Source organism: Lolium perenne, chromosome 4, assembly GCF_019359855.2.
Source record: "Lolium perenne isolate Kyuss_39 chromosome 4, Kyuss_2.0, whole genome shotgun sequence".
Taxonomy (NCBI): domain Eukaryota; kingdom Viridiplantae; phylum Streptophyta; class Magnoliopsida; order Poales; family Poaceae; genus Lolium; species Lolium perenne.
In genome coordinates, this window is record NC_067247.2 from 97,603,990 (window position 1) to 97,626,831 (window position 22,842).

The following is a 22,842-nucleotide window of genomic DNA, read 5'->3' on the forward strand; positions in this document are numbered from 1 at the left end:
GAGTGCTGTGTCGACGGGGCACGGCGGCGTCCTGTCGCGCTCTGGGGCGTCACCATGCGCATCCTGGCGCGCGTGGGCGTTTTTTGGGCGTGTCTGGGCGTGCCAGTCCTGGGCAGTGCTAACACTGGTTCGGTCAAGGGAGGGCATGGTCATGGTCAGAGAGGTGAGGGAAAGCTCAATGACATGCTGTGGCTCAGCTGAGGTGAAGGGAGATGGTGATGGCATGAGGTGGACATGCCATGCCACGGCATGGCAAGCTCTGGTGGATTTGGTCAAGTAGTGGTGATGGCAAGTGGTGGCACTGGTGCTGCAGGGTAGAGAGGGTCTCCAGAAGTGCAGTAGAGAGCCAGGGTTGGACCAAGTCCTCTCCAATTTTCAGTATGGGCAACATTTGATACCCTGCCAGCAAGGTGTTTGATGAAATGCTCGAAAGAAGTAAAGTTTTGAATTTTGCAATTCTTTTTGGTGGGTTGTAAACATATATTATTTGGAGTATAATGGTGGTGGTGGTGATCAAAATGGAATTGAAATGCAAAATCTCATTTTGCATAAGATCTTGAATTTGATTTAAAGTCTCCACTTGGCTTGCTTCTAATTTGAAAATGAGACAGAGTTTGGGGTGAGGGTTTCGGGCAAAGTTGTTCTCCTTGATGGTGTCTTGGATGAGGTGCAAAGAGTTGGTCAAGTGTAGAAAGGAAATTGCAAAAACCAGGGGCTCAAAGTGGGTACCATGCTGAAATTGGCACAAGTGACCATAATCACATGTGAGCTCATAATTGATTTAAATTTGATTTGAATTGGGTTTCTTTGATGCATTTGTGTTTGTTATTCATATATAAGTGTTTTACAAACAATGGCACAAGCCAAAGTGGCCTTGGTTGAAGATTTGCAAAATTGGCTAAGTGTGTATGTGAGTGAAAATGGGATTTTCTCCCTATTTGATTTCTCTCTTTTTGATTTGGTTTTTCTTGACTCCAAAGTGATTCTTATTAGTTTAGGCACATTTCCAAACCATTTAAACCATTCCAAAAGGTCTAGCTCAAAGATTTGCAAAAGTGGGCATAACACATAAGAGGTGATGTGTCAATTTTTCTTATTCTTGTAATTTGTTCTCCTTGCTTTACTTGGGCATGGGTTAGGGTCCATATAGTGTTAGATTAGGTTTAGAGATGGTTTCACACCATTTGGGTAAGGTAGGAGGGCATAGGGCAAGATTTGGGTAAAATGGCCATGTGTCACATATGCCTCTATGCATATGTGGCATTTGATTTTTAATTTGATTGTTCTTGGACCATTTGATGTTGTTGAGTGTTGAAATGGTATATAGGAGTGATCCAACCATTCACCACAAGTCTTAGGGTCAAGATCCTCAAATTCACAAATTTGCATTTTACTCTCATATGCCTCTATGGCATTTTTAGTTTCTTTTTATTTTCTTTGGTTTCAACTTGGAATTGGTTTGAGAAGTACTAGATAAGGTTTATGAAGGTTTTCCAACCTCTAAACAAAGTGGAAATGCCTAGGGTAAAGTTTTACAAAAATAGCCATAGGCACATATGCCCTTTTTCTTATTTAAATTCTTTTTATTTTATTTTAACTTGGATGGAAAAAGGGGGTGTGAGATTTAGGGTTTAAGAATATTTCAAAATCTAATTAAACAAGCAATCATGGCAATAGCAAAAGGATTAAACAAGATCTCTATGTATCAACTTGATTTAATAAAAGTTTTTGTTAGTTCCAAAATTTGGAACTAGGGAAATTCATTTTGTTTGTTTTGAAATTTTTGGGATGTTACAGGTTCCTTCGTTTCCCAATGATTACCTTCTCGCTGCTCAATTGGAATGTTCGCGGGCTCAACGACGCGACGCGGCGTGCCGCCGTGTGCCATATGCTGCTGCAGCATCGTTGCGCGCTGGCTTGTCTCCAGGAGACCAAGCTAAGTTGTGTTCCCGATTCGGTGCGCTGCGAGATCGGGGGGCCGCATCTTGATGGGGCCTTGGATCTTTTCGCCACGGGTACCAGGGGTGGCATCATGCTACTCTGGGACTCTAGCGTCTTCGCTGTCGACGAGGTCCATGTATGCCCTAACGACGATGCTGACAAGATCCTGTTCCTCCAGGAGCTGGTGCGACTGTGGTCCGTCATCGTCGGCCCCTGGCTGCTCGTTGGTGACTTCAATGTCATATATGAGGCGCGGGACAAGAACAACGGTAATCTTAACCAGGCGATGATGCGCCGGTTCCGCGACGCCCTCAACGGCTCGGAGCTCAAGGAGCTCAAGCTCTCCGGTCGGCGTTTCACGTGGAGCAACGAGCAGGCCTCCCCCACCCTCGTCCGACTGGATCGTGCCTTCTGCAACGCGGCTTGGGATGCTTGCTTCTCAGCCGTGCGCCTGCAGCCCCTCTCCTCGTCCCTCTCCGACCACTTCCCCTTGCTTCTCACTAGCGATGGGCTAGTTCGGCATTTCCCTAGGTTTCGGTTTGAGGCTTTCTGGCCACATGTAGACGGCTTCAGGGACGTGGTTGCAACCTCTTGGGCCGCACCCACCCCGGCCTTGGACGCCATGGGCCGACTGTCCTTCAAGCTGCACCGTGTGGGTAAGGCCCTCAAAAGGTGGCACAAGTTTTGAGTTGGGGACACCAAGCTCCAGCTGCTGATGGCTGAGGATATCATCTTCCAGCTTGATTGCGCACAGGAGTCTCGTCCCTTGCAGGAGGACGAGCGCGAGCTGCGGTGCCTGCTCAAATCCCGTGTTTTAGGGCTTGCGGTCATCGAAAGGATCAAGATGAAGCAGCGCTCTCGTATCTCTTGGCTCCGCACGGGAGATTCCAACACACGTTTCTTCCACCTCAAGGCTAATGGTCGTCGCTGGAAAAACTTCATCCACGCCCTCCACCACGCTGGGGGCACGGCCACGGAGTAGCGCCATAAGCAGCATGTTGTCCACTCCCATTTCACGTCGCTCTTCAGCGCCGCGGACGCGGGGCAGGAGGAGCTCAATTGGGAGGAGCTTGGGCTGCCTGTAGCTGACCTTGCGTCGCTCGACGCGGTCTTCTCCGAGGAGGAGATTCTTGCTGCCCTCCTTGAGATGCCTAGCGACAAGGCAACCGGGCCCGATGGTTTCAACGCCCTATTCTTCAAGGCGTGTTGGCAAACCATTAAGTCCGACGTTGTGCGCGCCTTCCAGCAGCTCCACAACACTAACCGATCTAGCCTGTCCTGCATCAACTCCTCGCACATCGTCCTCATCCCGAAGATCGACAACCCCGCATCGCTCGCCGATTTCCGTCCCATTAGTCTGATGCATGGAGTGGCCAAGCTCTTCATGAAGGTGTTGGCTATCCGGCTGGCCAAACGCATTGGCGAGCTGATCACGGAGGGGCAGAGCGCGTTCATCCGTGGCCGGTCCATCCAGGACAACTTCCTATACGTGCAAGGGATCGTCCGACACTTCCATCGTGGCCAGTCCCCCTTGTCTTCCTCAAGCTCAACATCGCGCGCGCCTTCGACTCCGTATCTTGGACGTACCTCTTGGACTTGTTGCGCGCGCGGGGTTTCAGCACCCGTTGGTGCGACTTGATCGCGATGATGCTCGTGACCTCATCCTCCCGTGTCATCCTAAATGGCGAGGTCGGGCCGCGCTTCCCCCACCACCGCGGTCTCAGGCAGGGGGACCCCCTCTCGCCCCTTGATACGTCTCCGACGTATCGATAATTTCTTATGTTCCATGCCACATTATTGATGTTATCTACATGTTTTATGCACACTTTATGTCATATTCGTGCATTTTCTGGAACTAACCTATTAACAAGATGCCGAAGTGCCAGTTCCTGTTTTCTGCTGTTTTTGGTTTCAGAAATCCTAGTAACGACAGAGTCTCGGACTTGGATGAAATCAACGCCCAGGTTCCTATTTTCACCGGAAGCATCCAGAACACACGAGAAGGACCAGAGGGGGGGCACTGGGCCCCCAGACCATAGGCCGGCGCGGCCCAGGCCCTGGCCGCGCCGCCCTATGGTGTCGTCACCCCTTCAGCCCTCCTGCGCCGCCTCTTCGCCTATTTAAAGCCTCCGTCGCGAAAACCCTGATGCGTTCGACGAAACCCACAGAAACCTTCCAGAGCCGCCGCCATCGCGAGGCCAAGATCTGGGGGACAGGAGTCTCTGTTCCGGCACGCTGCCGGAGCGGGGAAGTGCCCCCGGAAGGCTTCTCCATCGACACCGCTGCCATCTCCACCGCCATCTTCATCACCGCTGCTGCTCCCATGAGGAGGGAGTAGTTCTCCATCGAGGCTCGGGGCTGTACCGGTAGCTATGTGGTTAATCTCTCTTCTATGTACTTCAATACAATGATCTCATGAGCTGCTTTACATGATTGAGATTCATATGAGTTTTGTATCACAATTCATCTATGTGCTACTCTAGTGATGTTATTAAAGTAGTTTTATTCCTCCTGCACGTGTGTAAAGGTGACAGTGTGTGCACCGTGTTAGTACTTGGTTTATGCTATGATCATGATCTCTTGTAGATTGCGAAGTTAACTATTGCTATGATAATATTGATGTGATCTATTCCTCCTACATATGCATGAAGGTGACAGTGTGCATGCTATGCTAGTACTTGGTTTAGTCTTTTGATCTATCTTACACTAAAGGTTACTAAAATATGAGCATTATTGTGGAGCTTGTTAACTCCGGCATTGAGGGTTCGTGTAATCCTACGCAATGTGTTCATCATCCAACAAGAGTGTAGAGTATGCATTTATCTATTCTGTTATGTGATCAATGTTGAGAGTGTCCACTAGTGAAAGTCTAATCCCTAGGCCTTGTTCCTAAATACTGCTATCGCTGCTTGTTTCTTGTTTCTTTGCGTTACTACTGCTGCAATACTACCACCATCAACTACAAGCCAGCAAGCTATTTTCTGGCACCGTTGCTACTGCTCATATATATTCATACCACCTGTATTTCACTATCTCTTCGCCGAACTAGTGCACCTATTAGGTGTGTTAGGGACACAAGAGACTTCTTGCTTTGTGGTTGCAGGGTTGCATGAGAGGGATATCTTTGACCTCTTCCTCCCTGAGTTCGATAAACCTTGGGTGATCCACTTAAGGGAAAACTTGCTGCTGTTCTACAAACCTCTGCTCTTGGAGGCCCAACACTGTCTACAGGAAAAGGAGGGGGAAGTAGACATCACCCCTCCTCTTCATCCTCGCGATCGAGCCTCTCCACCGCCTCTTCGACCTTGCCACTGGCGTTGGGCTCCTCTCCCCGCTACGAGGCAGAAAGGACAAGCTGCGCTGCTCCATGTACGCGGATGACGCCGCGGTTTTTCTAAATCTGGTGCGCGCATAGATGGAGCACGTGCACACTATCCTCCTCCGCTTCGGCGCTGCCTCTGGCCTCCACGTGAATTTGGCCAAGAGCACCGTCTTCGGCATCGGCCGCCAGGGGCTTGACCTTGCAGCCATAGTGTCACCGCTGGGAGCCGCCACGGGCTCCTTCCCTTGCCGGTACCTGGGCATGCCGCGCGGTTTCCGCCGCCCGCGGCGGATTGACTTCCAGCCTCTCATCGACAAGCTGGGGAGCCGTCTCGCGTGATGGAAGCTTCGCATTTTCTCTCACGCAGGCCGTTTGGCGCTCCTCAAGGTTGTCCTTTCTGCGCTACCGACCTACCTCTTCTCCTCGTTCGCCCCGCCGGTTTGGCTTGTGAAGGCCGTCGACAAGATATGACATGCGTGGCTGTGGGCGGCCGACGTCACTTGCTCTGGCGGGCGCTGCAAGGTCGCCTGGGCTAGGGTCTGCCGCCCACGCGAACTTGGTGGCATGGGCGTCCTCGATCTAGAGCGTTTCAGCCGCGCGCTACGCCTCCACTGGTTGTGGTTCCAGCGCACCCAGCCTGAGAGGCCCTGGGCTGGCCTCCCGGTCCCCTGCGACGACTCGGACCGCGAGTTGTTTGCCATGGCTACCTCCGTGGACATTGGGGATGGTGCCTCCGCTAGTTTCTGGCACGACTCCTGGCTCTTCGGGGCATCCCCTAGGTCCTTGGCCCCAGCCCTATACGGCCTCTCGCGTCGCAAACATCGTTGCGTGCGTGATGCCCTGCGAAATGGGATCTGGGTGCAGGACCTGCGCGCGCGTGTCTCCCCGCCTCTTCTGGAGTCATTCGTGGCTCTTCGCGCGCTGCTGGAACTGGCGCAGCTCTCCCTGGGGATGCGCGACAAGTTCACCTGGCGCTTCTCCAGCGACAGTGTCTACTCGGCCTCCTCCGCTTACCGTCTCCAGTTTGCGGGTGCGGTGGAGTCACCCTTTGTCCAGCTCATCTGGAAGCCTTGGGCTACTCCTAGATGTCGGCTCTTCGCCTGGTTGCTCGCTCAGAACCGGCTGATGACAGCTGATAGACTTCTGGCGCGACAATGGCCAAATGGCTACTTCTGCCCACTTTGCATGCGTAACCTTGAGACTACCGCACACTTGTTCGTCGAGTGCCCCCTAACGCGCAGGATTTGGGAGAAGGTTGCCACGCTTGCGGCGGCGCCAACCCTGAACCCTGCCACCTGGGACGTGCACCACAGGGTCGTCGACTAGTTGGGCAGCCTGGCCGCGGGGCTGCCAAACGCCGAAGCATCTCGCGTGCGGTCGTGGGCTATGCTTGTCCTCTGGCACATTTGTCTTGAGCGTAATGCCCGTACCTTCCGGGCGTCTACCTCGACGCTGGAGTCTTTGATCGCCAAGATTGCGGACGAGGCTGCAGCTTGGGACCTCGCGGGCGCGAAGATCTCCTCACCTCGCGAGTAGTCGGCTAGTGTTTCCCCCTTCCTTTCTCAGCAGTGGTTTGGCATCCACATGCTTGATCGTGTTGTTGATGTCGTGGTTGTCGTTGTATTCAGAACCCTCTTCTATTAATATATCGAGCAGCTCACCTGCCGAATTCTCAAAAAAAAAAAGGCTCAAATTCATGTGAGGGTCTACGTCTTTGTTCGGGCAATATGAACTTGTCAAAACGATGACGCTTTTAACAAGACTGGAGTTGCCTATTTTATGAGGGTTATACACGACGGGATGCTGTCCTTTCTCCTACCTCTGAAGCGGCAAGATATATGGCCAGGGCATTATAAGAAATTACATTATGCATATGCACCTTATGTAATTTTCATTTCGCTGGCTGGCTTATTTAATTATGTACACCATGTGTGATAATCATGAAGTCTAAGGCTAAATGCTGAAAGTTTTATAATAAAAATAGTTGTGTGCAGCTGCCGATTCTACTCTACTCTCTCCGATTCGTAATAAGTGCCGTGGTTTTAGTTATATTAATTTATTTTAAACTAAAATCATGATACGATCGAAGGAAGTATTTTTTTTTTAATATATAAAAAACTATTCATAATTGTACAAAGCATGTGCCAAAAAAAAGTGGGAAATGCAGTGAGAATCGCTCTCGATCGGCAGTGTTCTGCCCGCCACCCTGATCGAGTTTCTTCGTCATTTGCATTACCTTCTTTCCATTTTTTCGTGTCGTGGGAGACACTAGCAGGAATAGCTGAATGCGCGTGTTGGTTACCTCTCTGGGTTGGATCACGGATGCCAACAAGAGCACCTGGTGGAATGGGGCCAAGTCGGATCTGTAACTAACAAACCAACACAACTAAGCTGCTCTGGATCAAGTGTGCGACGCACGCAAGCTGCACATCAACGCAAGCGCGCAACTCGCGAGAGCTAAAGGAGAAAACGAGATGTGAACCAACTTAGCAGAGAGATCAGAGATATATGAGGCGCCCGCAGGCAGTACCTACCTATCGTACTCCTCCCTGCACCGCGCGCGGTGGAAGAAGGCCGAGCTTGGTCGATCGCCTTGCAAAATGTCTTTGATCCTGGAGCTGGACCTGGCCATGGGCAGCCTGGCCCGCTCAGCCCAACCTGGCCCGGCCCGAAATTCCCGGGCCTAGCCTGACCCGACCATGCCTCTGGGCTGGGCTTGGGCCTGATTTTTTGGCCCGATGGATGGGCCGGGCCGGGCCTGGGCCATGATTTTACGTGATTTAGTGAAGCAGCCCGGCCTGAGGCCCGACGGGCTTTCCTTACGATGGGCCGGGCTTGGGCCAAGATTTCCGGCCCGACGATCAGGCCGGGCCTGGGGCTTTCGTCAGCCCGGCCCGAGGCCCGGCACGGCCCGAGAAATGCTCAGGTATAAGCTGGAACGACGTCATCTGAGAGACCAGATGAAGAGTTCGGTGAGCTGGTCCCGCGATGCTTTTGTACAATTGTACTTTGCCCAGGCGAAAAGGACATCGTACAGGCAGGTAGTCGCTAGTCAGAAATACAGATACGAACTGCTGAAATCGAGCATACATACGTGATTGTTCCTCCAAGATTCCTTGCCGTCCCATTTTAGCGCACGAAGAAACATGTCATTTCAGTAAGTCGCAGCTAGCGGAATGAGAATCAATGAAACGTCAGGAATATGACCGACCAGTGCAAACCCATGCTGGTGTGAACTGATCCTGCTAAAAGCTCCAGAAATCCGACGAGACAATGTAGCTGCCAGATCGGAGAAGCTGTGGGAAGTTGGCCGTAGAGATTACAACATGGCATGATTGACATTCTGATGATATTATACCACTATGTGGGGGCGGCCGATGTTGCATCGCGTGCACGCATCAAGTTCAGAGATTTTATCCCGGCGATTTATGGCGGTATGCGTCGGCGTAGATCTGTCGCCGTTTCTAGCCAGCTCCTCCTAATTGTCGCGTCGGCATAGAAAACCAGTGTTCAGCACACAGATTATTCAGATAGCTGAATATAACTGGCGAAAGTAGCTAACTTCGGAAACTGAAGAACTTCCGACAACAAACAGGAAGATGAACAGTGAAACCCTACCGACAACGGAAGCTTTTTCGACGCTCCTCCAAATTAACTTTGCTACGCAATGAGAACCCGCGCTGCAGTCATGATTTAGCTCGAAGTTTCCCTAACTAAGGAGAGGCGAACTTAATTTTCCACCATGTTTTTATTTATCAAACGGAGTTATCCTACATAGGTAATAGATACGTATATGTATGCTCTCCAAGTCCAAATCAAGAGGTACGTATGGCAATGGCATGCAGATTTATGCTCATGGCGACACAGCTGCTGCTACTACCAACCCGCCAATTGCTCGGTCTGATCCTGTAATCCTGTATGCTGTATCGCTATCGAGCATAACAGACAGTGAGTGGAGATTGGGGTGGCGAGGAGCGGAGGACGAACCGAAGACCCATCGTCGTCGTCTCCGCCAGACGGGTCGTTGGATGATGATGATACGCGCCAAAGCTGGGCGCGCTTTCCCTCGCATCATTTCCTGCTGCCATCACCACACCACCACCTGCTGAAGTTGGGCTCGATCGGCCGGGCGACCAGGATACGGGTCTGCCTTTTTCATATCTCTCATCACTAGTGTACTCTAGAGTTGTAGACGCTGCAGTGTGCGCCGTCCGTGTTAAAGAAAAGCACATGCAAGTTTACAAAAAATATACTCCCTCTGTATGGAAATGTAAGACGTTGTAACACATTGTTTTACTACTTTTAATATCCTATAATTGAACATGGTGGGAGTACTACCTAAGATCCTTGATTGACCACTATGGGGCAGTCGTCTCTTTCGAGTGTTCTCGCGGTGTCCCGAAGTGGGACCGAAACCCTAGCCCGTACAAGTGAAGCGCATGCTATATCTTAACAATGTCCACATGTTGGCATCCATGAACGGTGAGATATCCTTTTTGGCGCCGCGCCAACGAGACTCTCTTATACATGTTAACCGAGGCTCTTGAAAGCGTGAGGTTCTGATTATAGGATTGTTGCACTAGCCAAGTTTTCTAAAAGACCGATCTGATGGAAAGAGGCTAGACACTATATTTATATATTCTACACTCCCCCTCACGTCTAGTCTATTTTAGTCCTTAGTGTGGGTTCAGTGCACAGGCCATAGAATTTTTCTTTGTTTTTTTATACTGCGCGAGCAGGGTCTTGAACTCAAGATCAAGTTTTCCAAAAGATCAATCTAATGGAAAGAGGCTAGGCATTATATTTATATTCAACACTGATTTCCTAGTTCACTACAGGAATCTGCCCAGACGCCGACGGCCGGCTGCCCTCGGCGTAGCCACGCCTGGCCCTCGGCGTAGGCTACGCCGACGGCAGCCCTCGGCGTAGCCACGCCTGGCCCTCGGCGTAGGCTACGCCGACGGCAGCCCTCGGCATATCGCCTCGGCGTTCAGGCTCCTCGGCACCTGGCACGCTGCCGTCGGCGTACGCCCGGCCGTCGGTGTACGCTCCCTATGCCGACGGTGCGGCTTCACCCTCGGCGTCGCTGCCCTCAGCGTCTCGCCACGGCGCGCCGTCGCCGTTAACAGAGCTCCCCAGACGCCGACGGTATTCCCCTCGGCATATCCCAGCCATCTGCGCGCCGTGGGGCGACGTGGACACGCGGCACGCCGCCAGGTGGGCGTCTACGCCGAGGGCAACCCCCTCGGCATAGGGACGTGCATGGCATGGCCACGTGGCGACCGTCCAGACGCAAGGCCTACGCCGACGGCATTGCCGTCGGCATAGACCTGACCATATGGTCCATGTCAGTGTCTATGCCGACGGCAATGCCGTCGGCGTAGGCCTTGCAACATTTTTTTCCTTTTTCTTTTCCAGTTCCTGTTCCCTGTTGCAATTCAAATGCAATTCAGCAGGTCCAATTCATCCAAATTCATCCAAAATCGACCAAATTCGCCATAATTCACCAAAATAGCATATAATTCACATAGTAGCATACATGGTGCACATAGTAGCATACAAGAGGAGAGCGGAGAGTGCCATGTCATCCAAATACATAGTAGTAGCAAGCAAACCCTAGTTCTAAGCTGACTAGCGGAGGAAGGACCCGGGCGGGGTGTGTCCGCCCACATCGTTGGCGAAACGAGGAGCCCGAGGTCGCGCTCCGGTAGAAGCTGCAGAAGAACCACCTGGAGAAGGACCGGTAGCACGCCCAGGAGAAGTCGACGGAGAGGCACCGGGAGTAGTCCCAGGAGTAGTCGATGGAGAGACACCAGCAGAACGCCCAGGAGACCGACCACCTTCATGAACCGGTGTGACCTCGCGCCCACCCGGCGATGCCTGGTTCCCGGACCATCCCGTTCCCTACGTGTTCCCTACATGTTAGCAACTTGCGAGGCAAAGGAAAGTGGTAACTACCGGTTTGGCAAAGAACTTACCTCCGGTGTGGATCCGTAGTAAGTCGCAGCGAAAGCTGCCTTCGATGGCATGATAGGCATGTCCCCCGCCACGGTAACTCGAGCCGGTGGCGGTGTACCAGTAGACATAGAGATCATCATTTCCTGCAAGATAGGTTACAAGTTAGGCTTTGCAGAAATAAAGCATCAAACTGAGACTTGTGATCTACTAGCGAGAAGAAAGATTCAGACTTACTCCTATATACGCCATATAGGCCGTATTCTGCCTATTCCACTGGGCAGCGGCCTGCTGATACGCTTCATTGCAGGCTTCGAAGGCCGCCTCGAACTCAGGCTACAATTTCAGAAACAATGAATCTCGTAAACACTTAGCCATGTAGGAAGGAAAACCGGAAAGAGGATGAAAATGAGGAAAACTTACATCGTAGGCGGGTGGACGAGCAGGCCGTGGACGAGGCTGGGGGCTGTCGGCGGTGAGGGTATGCTTGAGACGCGTGTAGCTCGTGGAGTGGGTAGGCTTGACCGCCTTATTCAGAAAGGGGAAACGGCCATGCGGACGCCCGTGCCCCGACAGGACCAACGACTCCTCGTCGACCGGAATGCTCAAGGGGTCATCCACCTCGGGGTGACGAGACTTGACCATGTCGCAGTAGTCCTCCTTGGCGGCCTTGGCATTGCCGTAGTACTGTGGCTGAGGCAATGCGGGATTGGGCTTCTGCTTCGTCCGCATCATGTCATATATCTGGGCATCATGAAGCACCACCCCAGGTGGTGCCTCGGCCACCTGCATCGCGAAAAGAAAAGTTAAGCGTACCACAAATGAGACATGACGGGAAATGAAAGAAGGTCGTTCCATGTATATACATACCTTTTCCCCCTTGAAGCGGGTGTAGTCGCGGTTTCCCGCGCAGTGTGTGCCATCGGTGCCTCGGTTCTCCATGTTACGCCTCGACACAGCTGCAAACTCCTCATCCTGCCTGAGCCACCTCGCCCTAATCAGCTCCTCCCATGCCTCCCTATGCTGCTCGGCCCACTCGGGACAAACCTGAAAACGCAATACTCAGCTCAAGATAATTCAATGAAAACTTAGCAGCAATGTAGAATCTCATTGACATTTTACTCACCGACATGTACTCCTCAATGGTCATTGCCCATTCCTCCGTAGGCTGGTTACCAACATAGTACTCCTTCTTGACCCTCTTACCCTTGTTAGCCCAGAAGGCACTAGCGCTGGTGAACTTTTGGTTGTACCACTGCTGCGGTGTCAACCTCTCGCAAGCGCCACGCAAAGTGAGACGCGCCTGCGTCTCATGCTCCGGGTCCACACGATAGAAGCACTTCAATCATGCATAAATCAGTTGTGAAAGTCATGAGTTAGCACATTAGGGTCATCAACTATGAACGGTGCTCGAGAAATATATGCCTTACCCAGAACTTGGTGGTCACAGCCTCAGCAGATGTCGCGAAGCCTACGGCAGGGGCATCCTCATAGTCCGCCCAAGTAGTGGCTAGCTTCGTCGGGCCATCAGGGACCGTGCTAAGGGGAGTGTATCTGCCGGGCCAGAACTTCTTAATCAGAGCCCCAAGCAAGCTGTTAGGCATGCGGGGGGCTTGGCATCCCATGTCCAGTTGCTGCAAATAAATCACACATTAGTACACATGCCAAATTGTTTATTATGTCCAAGATGAAAATACATGTTCGAAATTTCTGAAGTAGTACACTTACTCATCGCTCGAAGGAATGATAAGGGCCTTGTCATCATGGGTCTTCGGCTCCTTCCTCGCATCGGGGACTCTAGTTTCTCCACGAAGCTTCAAGGGCTTCGGCGCGCCTTCACCCTCCATGACCTCCAACTCAGCCCTAGAGTCCGACTCGTGTGTAGACTCCGTCTCCATCTCCACCTCCCCACTAGACGGACCCTCAAGGTACAACTCAGGAGCCACGTCGCCAGAAGCGGAGGGTGGCTCGTCAAAGTCCATGTGTACCCCGCCGCCACCTCGTCCTCCACCTCGTCCTCCTCGTCCTCGTCCTCGACCTCCACCTCGTCCTCCTCGTCCTCCATCGGTACCATCGGCGTAACGCGGATTTTGCACTGGGGCTCGATCACTCCGTCTAGGCACTCTAGGAATATTCCTCTTCACCTGCGCCAGCGTCTTAAGCAAGCTCTCGGAGTCTGCCTTGCCGCTGCTCATATTGTTCAGTCACCTGCATTGAGAAGAATAAAACAGTTAAGCACAAAGACATATTATATGAAGATACTAAGAATAAAAGGCACAATGCAATTAAGAAGCATGTTGACATAATAAAATGAAGATACTAAGAATAAAATGATCTCAAGTTTCTCTCTGGTTCAACTCTGAGGGAGTTCCCCCCTATACATGCATAATCTGCCTAAGTGTAGTAACCCCCTGTCCGAGAAGCCGGACACACCTGGGGGGGTAGCCTTGGATATAAAACCATCTCAAATCACTTTTGTACATTCCATGTGGACACACACAAGTTTTGGGGCCATTCCCTAGATCCGATGCTCGATTTCCGACGAAACCCTAGTTCTGTTGACCGCGCGGTCTACCCCTTTGACTGCATCCAATCGGGGGTCCCCCGGTGGGCATATGCCTCCATTTGAGCTTGGTTAGGTCATAGGTACATGTGGAAACAAGGATCATCCCATATGATCTCAAGTTTCTCTCCGGTTCAACTCCGAGGGAGTTCCCCCCTATACATGCATAATCTGCCTAAGTGTAGTAACCCCATGTCCGAGAAGCCGGACACACCTGGGAGGGTAGCCTTGGATATAAAACCATCTCAAATCACTTTTGTGCATTCCATGTGGACACACACAAGTTTTGGGGCCATTCCCTAGATCCGATGCTCGATTTCCGACGAAACCCTAGTTCTGTTGACCGCGCGGTCTACCCCTTTGACTGCATCCCATCGGGGGTCCCCCGGTGGGCATATGCCTCCATTTGAGCTTGGTTAGGTCATAGGTACATGTGGAAACAAGGATCATCCCATATGATCTCAAGTTTCTCTCCGGTTCACCTCCGAGGGATTCCCCCTTATACAGGCATAATCTGCCTAAGTGTAGTAACCCCCTGTCCGAGAAGCCGGACACACCTGGGGGTAGCCTTGGATATAAAACCATCTCAAATCAGTTTTGTGCATTCCATGTGGACACACACAAGTTTTCGGGCCATTCCCTAGATCCGATGCTCGATTTCCGACGAAACCCTAGTTCTGTTGACCGTGCGGTCTACCCCTTTGACTGCATCCCATCGGGGGTCCCCCGGTGGGCATATGCCTCCATTTGAGCTTGTTTAGGTCATAGGTACATGTGGAAACAATAATCATCCCATATGATCTCAAGTTTCTCTCCGGTTCACCTACGAGGGAGTTCCCCCCTATACATGCATAATCTGCCTAAGTGTAGTAACCCCCTGTCCGAGAAGCCGGACACACCTGGGGGTAGCCTTGGATATAAAACCATCTCAAATCATTTTTGTGCATTCCATGTGGACACACATAAGTTTTGGGGCCATTCCCTAGATCCGATGCTCGATTTCCGATGAAACCCTAGTTCTGTTGACCGCGCGGTCTACCCCTTTGACTGCATCCCATCGGGGGTCCCCCGGTGGGCATATGCCTCCATTTGAGCTTGGTTAGGTCATAGGTACATGTGGAAACAAGGATCATCCCATATGATCTCAAGTTTCTCTCCGGTTCAACTCCGAGGGAGTTCCCCCCTATACATGCATAATCTGCCTAAGTGTAGTAACCCCCTGTCCGAGAAGCCGGACACACCTGGGGGGGTAGCCTTGGATATAAAACCATATCAAATCACTTTTGTGCATTCCATGTGGACACACACAAGTTTTGGGGCCATTCCCTAGATCCGATGCTTGATTTCCGACGAAACCCTAGTTCTGTTGACCGCGCGGTCTACCCCTTTGACTGCATCCCATCGGGGGTACCCCGGTGGGCATATGCCTCCATTTGAGCTTGGTTAGGTCATAGGTACATGTGGAAACAAGGATCATCCCATATGATCTCAAGTTTCTCTCCGGTTCACCTACGAGGGAGTTCCCCCCTATACATGCATAATCTGCCTAAGTGTAGTAACCCCCTGTCCGAGAAGCCGGACATACCTGGGGGTAGCCTTGGATATAAAACCATCTCAAATCACTTTTGTGTATTCCATGTGGACACACACAAGTTTTGGGGCCATTCCCTAGATCCGATGCTCGATTTCCGATGAAACCCTAGTTCTGTTGACCGCGCGGTCTACCCCTTTGACTGCATCCCATCGGGGGTCCCCCGGTGGGCATATGCCTCCATTTGAGCTTGGTTAGGTCATAGGTACATGTGGAAACAAGGATCATCCCATATGATCTCAAGTTTCTCTCCGGTTCAACTCCGAGGAGTTCCCCTATACATGCATAATCCGCCTAAGTGTAGTAACCCCCGTCCGAGAAGCCGGACACACAGGGGGTAGCCTTGGATATAAAAACATCTCAAATCACTTTTGTGCATTCCATGTGGACACACACAAGTTTTGGGGCCATTCCCTAGATCCGATGCTTGATTTCGACGAAACCCTAGTTACGTTGACCGCGCGGTCTACCCCTTGGACTGCATCCCATCGGGGGTCCCCCGGTGGGCATATGCCTCCATTTGAGCTTGGTTAGGTCATAGGTACATGTGGAAACAAGGATCATCCCATATGATCTCAAGTTTCTCTCCGGTTCACCTACGAGGGAGTTCCCCCCTATACATGCATAATCTGCCCAAGTGTAGTAACCCCCTGTCCGAGAAGCCGGACACACCTGGGGGTAGCCTTGGATATAAAACCATCTCAAATCAGTTTTGTGCATTCCATGTGGACACACACAAGTTTTGGGGCCATTCCCTAGATCCGATACTCGATTTCCGACGAAACCCTAATTCTGTTGATCGTGCGATCTACCCCTTTGACTGCATCCCATCGGGGGTCCCCCGGTGGGCATATGCCTCCATTTGAGCTTGGTTAGGTCATAGGTACATGTGGAAACAAGGATCATCCCATATGATCTCAAGTTTCTCTCCGGTTCAACTCCGAGGGAGTTCCCCCCTATACATGCATAATCTGCCTAAGTGTAGTAACCCCCTGTCCGAGAAGCCGGACACACCTGGGGGGGTAGCCTTGGATATAAAAACATCTCAAATCACTTTTGTGCATTCCATGTGGACACACACAAGTTTTGGGGCCATTCCCTAGATCCGATGCTTGATTTCCGACGAAACCCTTGTTCTGTTGACCGCGCGGTCTACCCCTTTGACTGCATCCCATCGGGGGTCCCCCGGTGGGCATATGCCTCCATTTGAGCTTGGTTAGGTCATAGGTACATGTGGAAACAAGGATCATCCCATATGATCTCAAGTTTCTCTCCGGTTCACCTCCGAGGGAGTTCCCCCCTATACATGCATAATCTGCCCAAGTGTAGTAACCCCCTATCCGAGAAGCCGGACACACGTGGGGGGTAGCCTTGGATATAAAACCATCTCAAATCAGTTTTGTGCATTCCATGTGGACACACACAAGTTTTGGGGCCATTCCCTAGATCCGATGCTCGATTTCCGACGAAACCCTAGTTCTGTTGATCGTGCGATCTACCCCTTTGACTGCATCCCATCGGGGGTCCCCCGGTGGGCATATGCCTCCATTTGAGCTTGGTTAGGTCATAGGTACATGTGGAAACAAGGATCATCCCATATGATCTCAAGTTTCTCTCCGGTTCACCTACGAGGGAGTTCCCCCCTATACATGCATAATCTGCCTAAGTGTAGTAACCCCCTGTCCGAGAAGCCGGACACACCTGGGGGGTAGCCTTGGATATAAAACCATCTCAAATCATTTTTGTGCATTCCATGTGGACACACACAAGTTTTGGGGCCATTCCCTAGATCCGATGCTCGATTTCTAACGAAACCCTTTTTTCCCGCCCACCCTTTCCCGCTGCTTCTCTCCCGCCCTTTTTTCCCACCATGATTTCCCGCCAAGTTTACCCGCCCACCCTTTCCTGCTCATTATCTCCCGCCAAGTTTTCCCGCCCACCCTTTCCCGCCCATTCTCTCCCGCCAAGTTTTCCCGCCGTTTCAGCCCCTCGCCGGCCTATATATAGCCATGTCTTCTCCACTAACAGCACCAGCAACATTTTCTCCCTTCATCGCTTCTCTCATCCAACAGAACCACAAAATCCTCTGAGCTGAGCTGCCACTGAGATGGCTCCTCGTCGCCGTAGCAACACGGGCTTCATCGGCGTTCGCCTGCGGCCCGCGGACATTTCGCGGCTGAAATCACCGCCGGTGGTACACGTGTGTGGCTCGGCACCTTCTACACGAAGGAGGCTGCTGCCCGCGCATACGACGTTGCGGCTTGGAGGTTTGGCCGGCCGCGCCACGAAATGAACTTCCCGGAGGTCAGGTCTCTGACGGAAGCTCAGAGTCTCTCTACTGAGCCGCTACTTCGCTCACGGTGGTGAAGCGCGGCGGCAGGTGTCCGGCCGCCGGCGGATTGATACCACCGAGGCGGACGAGCAGTTCATGGCACGGTGGCGCAGAGACAATCCCTCGGAGCCGTCGAGGCAGAGCGCGCATTACGGAAGGACAAGCAGACGTACAGGAGAGAGAGGAGGGCGGGAAAGCGGCAGAGGAAGGCCGAGGTTGAAGCAGAGTACGCCAAAGGAGAGGCGTCGACATGGGGGGAGGATGATGAACGGTGGTCGTGGAACCTCACAACCACCGCTTCAGAGGACACCCCCAGCGAGGATGAAGATTTCGACTTTTGATTAATATGTGTGTGTGTCGAGTCCGTGTGTCTAGCGGGTCATGCGTCGACCCAGTGTTAAGTGCTTTGTTCGTGTGTGGGTGTAGTTCTTTAAATGTTTTGGTTTGTGTGTGGGTCTAGTTCTTTAAGTGTTTTGGTTCCTCTGTGGGTGTAGTTCTTTAAGTGTTTTGGTTCCTGTGTGGGTGTAGTTCTTTAAGTGTTTCGGTTCGTGTGTGGGTCTTAAGTTCTTAAATGTATCACTTTTGTGCATGCCATGCCATGTGGACACTCACAAGTTTTGGGGCCATTCCCTAGATCCGACGCTCGATTTCTGACAAAACCCTAGTTATGTTGACCGCGCGGTCTACCCCTTTGACTGCATCCCATCGGGGGTCCCCCGGTGGGCATATGCCTCCATTTTAGCTTGGTTAGGTCATAGGTACATGTGGTAACAAGGATCATCCCATATGATCCCAAGTTTCTCTCCGGTTCACCTCCGAGGGAGTTCCCCCCTATACACCCAGAATCTGCCTAAGTGTAGGAACCCCCTGTCCGAGAAGCCGGACACACCTTGGGGGGTAGCCTTGGATATAAAACCTTCTCAAATCACTTTTGTGCATGCCATGTGGACACACACAAGTTTTCCAGCGATTCCGACGCTCCGATGGTCTGTATCTTGGAAAACCCTAGGGCGGGGACCCCGCAGATCTACCCCTATAGCTTTCTCTGTGCGAGGGTTTACCAATGGACTTTTTTACTTGTTTTGCTTTGTTTAGGACATATGTACATGGAAACCATAGGTTGGGCATACTTTACCATAAAATAGGCTCCGTTTGAGCCGTGGCGGGAGTTTCCACATACAGATCCTGGATTTTACCAAGTGCTAGCCCATGCATACGGAAATCGTCAATGCCGGGTACATGCAAGGTTAGCCAAACCCTAGGGCGGGGACCCCGCAGATCTACCCCTAGGGTTAGGGTTAGGGATAGGATCCGGGTGAGGTTTAGGGTTACCAAAATGTTCGCAAAATAGAAAGTTGGCCCGCAGAAGCGGGAAACCCAAGGGCGGGAATGGCCTCGGTTAGGGTTAGGGTTGGAGTTAGGGTTAGCAATGGAATTTTTCCTAAAATTTTAAGGACATATGTACATAGATAACAGAAGTTGGGCCTAGTGGCTCCGGTTGACCCGTCTGCGAAGAGCGTCACCCGTGGGACCTACATATATGCCATCTACGAATTCTTAAAAAATAGAACCTTTTTTACATAATTCATACTAGTAAATAAATAATAGAAACATAATATAAAGTAATATGAGAGAGAGAAAAAAGAAAAAAAATAAAAAAAAGCTATATGCCGAGGGTGGCCGTCGGCACAGGGGGGCCATGCCCTATGCCGAGGGTAGCCCTCGGCGTCTGACCTGACGCCGTGAGAGGGCAGTGATGACGCGGATGGAACAGGCACCATGCTACTGCCTACGCCGAGGGCCAGGTAGACGCCGACGGCCGCCCTCGGCATAGGAACATGTACGCCGACGGTACGTAGACGCCGACGGTCGTCGTCCCGAGCTGGCCCGGCGAGGCTGTACGCCGACGGCCCCGACATTTGGCCGTCGGCGTACACTCTGGCCGTCGGCATCTGTCACCATTCCTGTAGTGGTTGTTGCTTTCACACAAAAAAATACATTCTTGATTTACCATAGGGTTAATATTTCTTATTACGGATGTTGTATGCTTCTTTTTGATGTAGAGGCCAAGCTCTCAGCCTCCTCTTTGAATCGATACGTAGGTGCAGTCGAAGTTTCATCGTTTTGGCCAATCATGTTTCCGCCGCGCACGCACACCAATACAGTAGTACAGTATGTGACCAAAAGCAACCGGCGATAAAGCTGCCCGGCCGCTTGTTATCATAGCACGGCTGCTAAGCTTAATTAACTATCTCGCCGAGACGCACTAGACCAATAGGCACTCGACTAGTACTCTCTAGACTAGTCATAGTGGGAAGTAACATAGAGTAGTAACATGCACATGTTACTACTCTATGTTACTACCTTCATAGTGGTTAGTAACATCAAAGTAGTATCATATATGTCTTCATTAATTAGTTTATAGACTCATTGTATCTTGGGAAGTGTGATGTTACAGTAAGACTACTCATAGTGGGAGTAACTTCACTAGTAACTAAGTGTCCAACACAGCAAATTTGCTTATGTGGCAGTGAGTTAATGAGGAGAGAGGAGGATGGAGTAACATAACTAGTGGGAGTAACTTCACTAGTAACTAAGTGTCCAACACAGCAAATTTGCTTATGTGGCAGTGAGTTAATGAGGAGAGAGGAGGATGGAGTAACATAGCTAGTTACTGTAACATCACACTTCCCAAGATACAATGAGTCTATAAACTAATTAATGAAGACATATATGATACTACTTTGATGTTACTAACCACTATGAAGGTAGTAACATAGAGTAGTAACATGTGCATGTTACTACTCTATGTTACTTCCCACTATGACTAGTCTAACTAGCTATGTTACTCCATCCTCCTCTCTCCTCATTAACTCACTGCCACATAAGATATACACAAAACATTCACACACACACACAAACCTACGCACATGGACGACACGGCCATGTTAATTACAGCCTAGACGTAAAGGCCGGCCTGTATAGCTTGTGAAAGTGAAAGAAACAAAGTCATCTCTCAGCGCACATCATCGTTGAGATCACGTCGTAGCTCTCCGAAGTCCAAGTGATGGCGTATGCCGTGCAGCGCGTGAACCTGTACCGCACTCAGCGCAAACAGCTATCCGATGGAGATGGCGATGTGGGTGCTGCTACGCACCAACCCGCCAACCGCTAGCTCGGCCTCATCTCGCTTTATGGATGATCGGGCCGAACTGTGCATATACAGCGAGACGAGATGGAGGCGGCGAGGCGCTAGGCACTGACTTTGAACTCAGCAAGCGGATTCTCTAACTAGGGTGTGGTGTGTTCGGTTGGTGTCAGGAAGTAGAACGTAATAGGATGATTCTGGTGTTCAGTTAAAAAATAACAAAACGAGGTGGTTCCTTAAAAGAGAATATTTCTCCCAGATTTAGAACGCACACTCATTCCTCAAAATCGGTGAAATCTCCCCATTCCTCTATGCTAAAGCCACCTACACTCACTCAACTCCTTTATTCTCTCATAACTTTATTCTGCTAAACGAACTCCACGCATGCTCACATCTTCTATTCTCAGAATCTGTTACATTTCACTCTCCAACCGAACCAACCCATTCCATATTCTAGCTCAAACTAAACACAAGAATAGAACCAACCTATTCTTCTAGAATGAAACCATGACATTACATTTTACTTGGTTCTTAAACCGAACACACCCTAGGTGAAGACAAGTCACCGAGCTATAGTACTCTGACTTGTGATTGCAATCGTCAAACTTAATTGAAGGGCCCAGATCAATCCAATCTGCGAAAAACACTATGCATATGCATTTCATTGCAGAGATAGTACTGTAGCGTTCCCTCTTTGCCGGAACTATTCATTGTCATGTAGCGATATATTATATCGTTAGGTTTAAATCCAACGGCAGAAAATAAGTCCAAATTAGGGGTATTGTTCACCTCTGACTTTGCACTTCCAAGTTAGAGAATCTGAAGTCTGATCGGACGACTTCAACATACAATATGTGGTGCCGTCACTAGTCACCACACGACACCACCATTAGCTCCATTCGGTGCTCGATCGAGCTGGGGACGACGGGTCTGCTGCATTTTCTTCCTAATCAGAGGTCTACTCAAGTAGTATCCGTTGCACTGCAGTGTCACTACCTGAAAAGATTTTTTTTCTTTTGCTGAGTGTTATATTTCGTTTTACTTCGAATCAGAGGTCTACTCTTTGATCGTATTCACCACTCTATCGATAACTTCTCCATCACCTCCACCTTCTTCCTGCATGCAGATGAACCACCTTTTCCATAATAAGCTTTTACGACGCTTGCACTCACTCCCAAAAACCCAACTTCTTAACCTCTATTGAGCATGTTTTTGCCTCCGTTTCTAGCCCCATTGCCATTCTCGGCGATTTCAATCTGGCCAGATCCCTTAGAGACAAATCAAACGATAACGTCAACGTGTCTGAAGCTCATCTTTTCAACGGTTTGATCAATAACCTTGGCATCCTTGAGATCCCCCTTTTGACACACAATTCACGTGGTCCAACCAGCAGGACACCCCGTCCTTGCTCGCCTTAATAGGGCTCTCGTTAGCCCTGAGTGGAGCTTCGCCTTGCCTGACTCCACGCTTACTTATTCCTATAGAACCAAGTCCAATCACATCCCTCTTCACCTTGTTGCCTCTTCTAAGACGCCGCGTAGCACCATCTTCCGCTTGGAAAATATGTGGCTATATCACTCTTCTTTTCTTCCTATTGTCTCCAACAATTGGGCCAGTGTGGGCACTGGCCATTCGCGCCTATCCTCCATGGGCCGCCATTCACTCCGACGCTAGATCTTGAGCGAAGAACGACAGCGAAGCTGGGCCGCCACGCCCCCCTAGTCGACGACGAGTAGGGTCCTTCATGTTTTAAATTCAATTGCTTTCCATTCAAACTTATAATATATAACAAAATTTGAATAAAAATCTTAATGTTACCATGCTTTTATCTTTATACTACTATTTAACTAGTTTGTTGCCAACGTATAAAAATTGCCAGCATGGATCAAATGGATCGCGCCGCTATGTAAGCTGGCCTGGCAGGGCCAACAGCCACCATAATTTATCCGTGGGCCAAACTAAATAGACCAAAATAAATCAAATAGGTCGC

The 22,842-nt window shown here is 50.6% G+C and overlaps 1 protein-coding gene across 1 annotated transcript; it reads left to right on the plus strand.

Annotated features, from left to right (window-relative positions):
• Positions 1 to 249: 249 nt before the first annotated feature.
• Positions 250 to 5,602, plus strand: LOC139839043 (uncharacterized). Its single transcript, XM_071829086.1, has 5 exons — positions 250 to 314; positions 1,798 to 2,593; positions 2,696 to 2,919; positions 2,971 to 3,430; positions 5,357 to 5,602. Exons 1-5 carry the CDS (start codon positions 250 to 252, stop codon positions 5,600 to 5,602), a joined length of 1,791 nt encoding a protein of 596 aa, XP_071685187.1.
• The last annotated feature ends 17,240 nt before the right edge of the window (positions 5,603 to 22,842 follow it).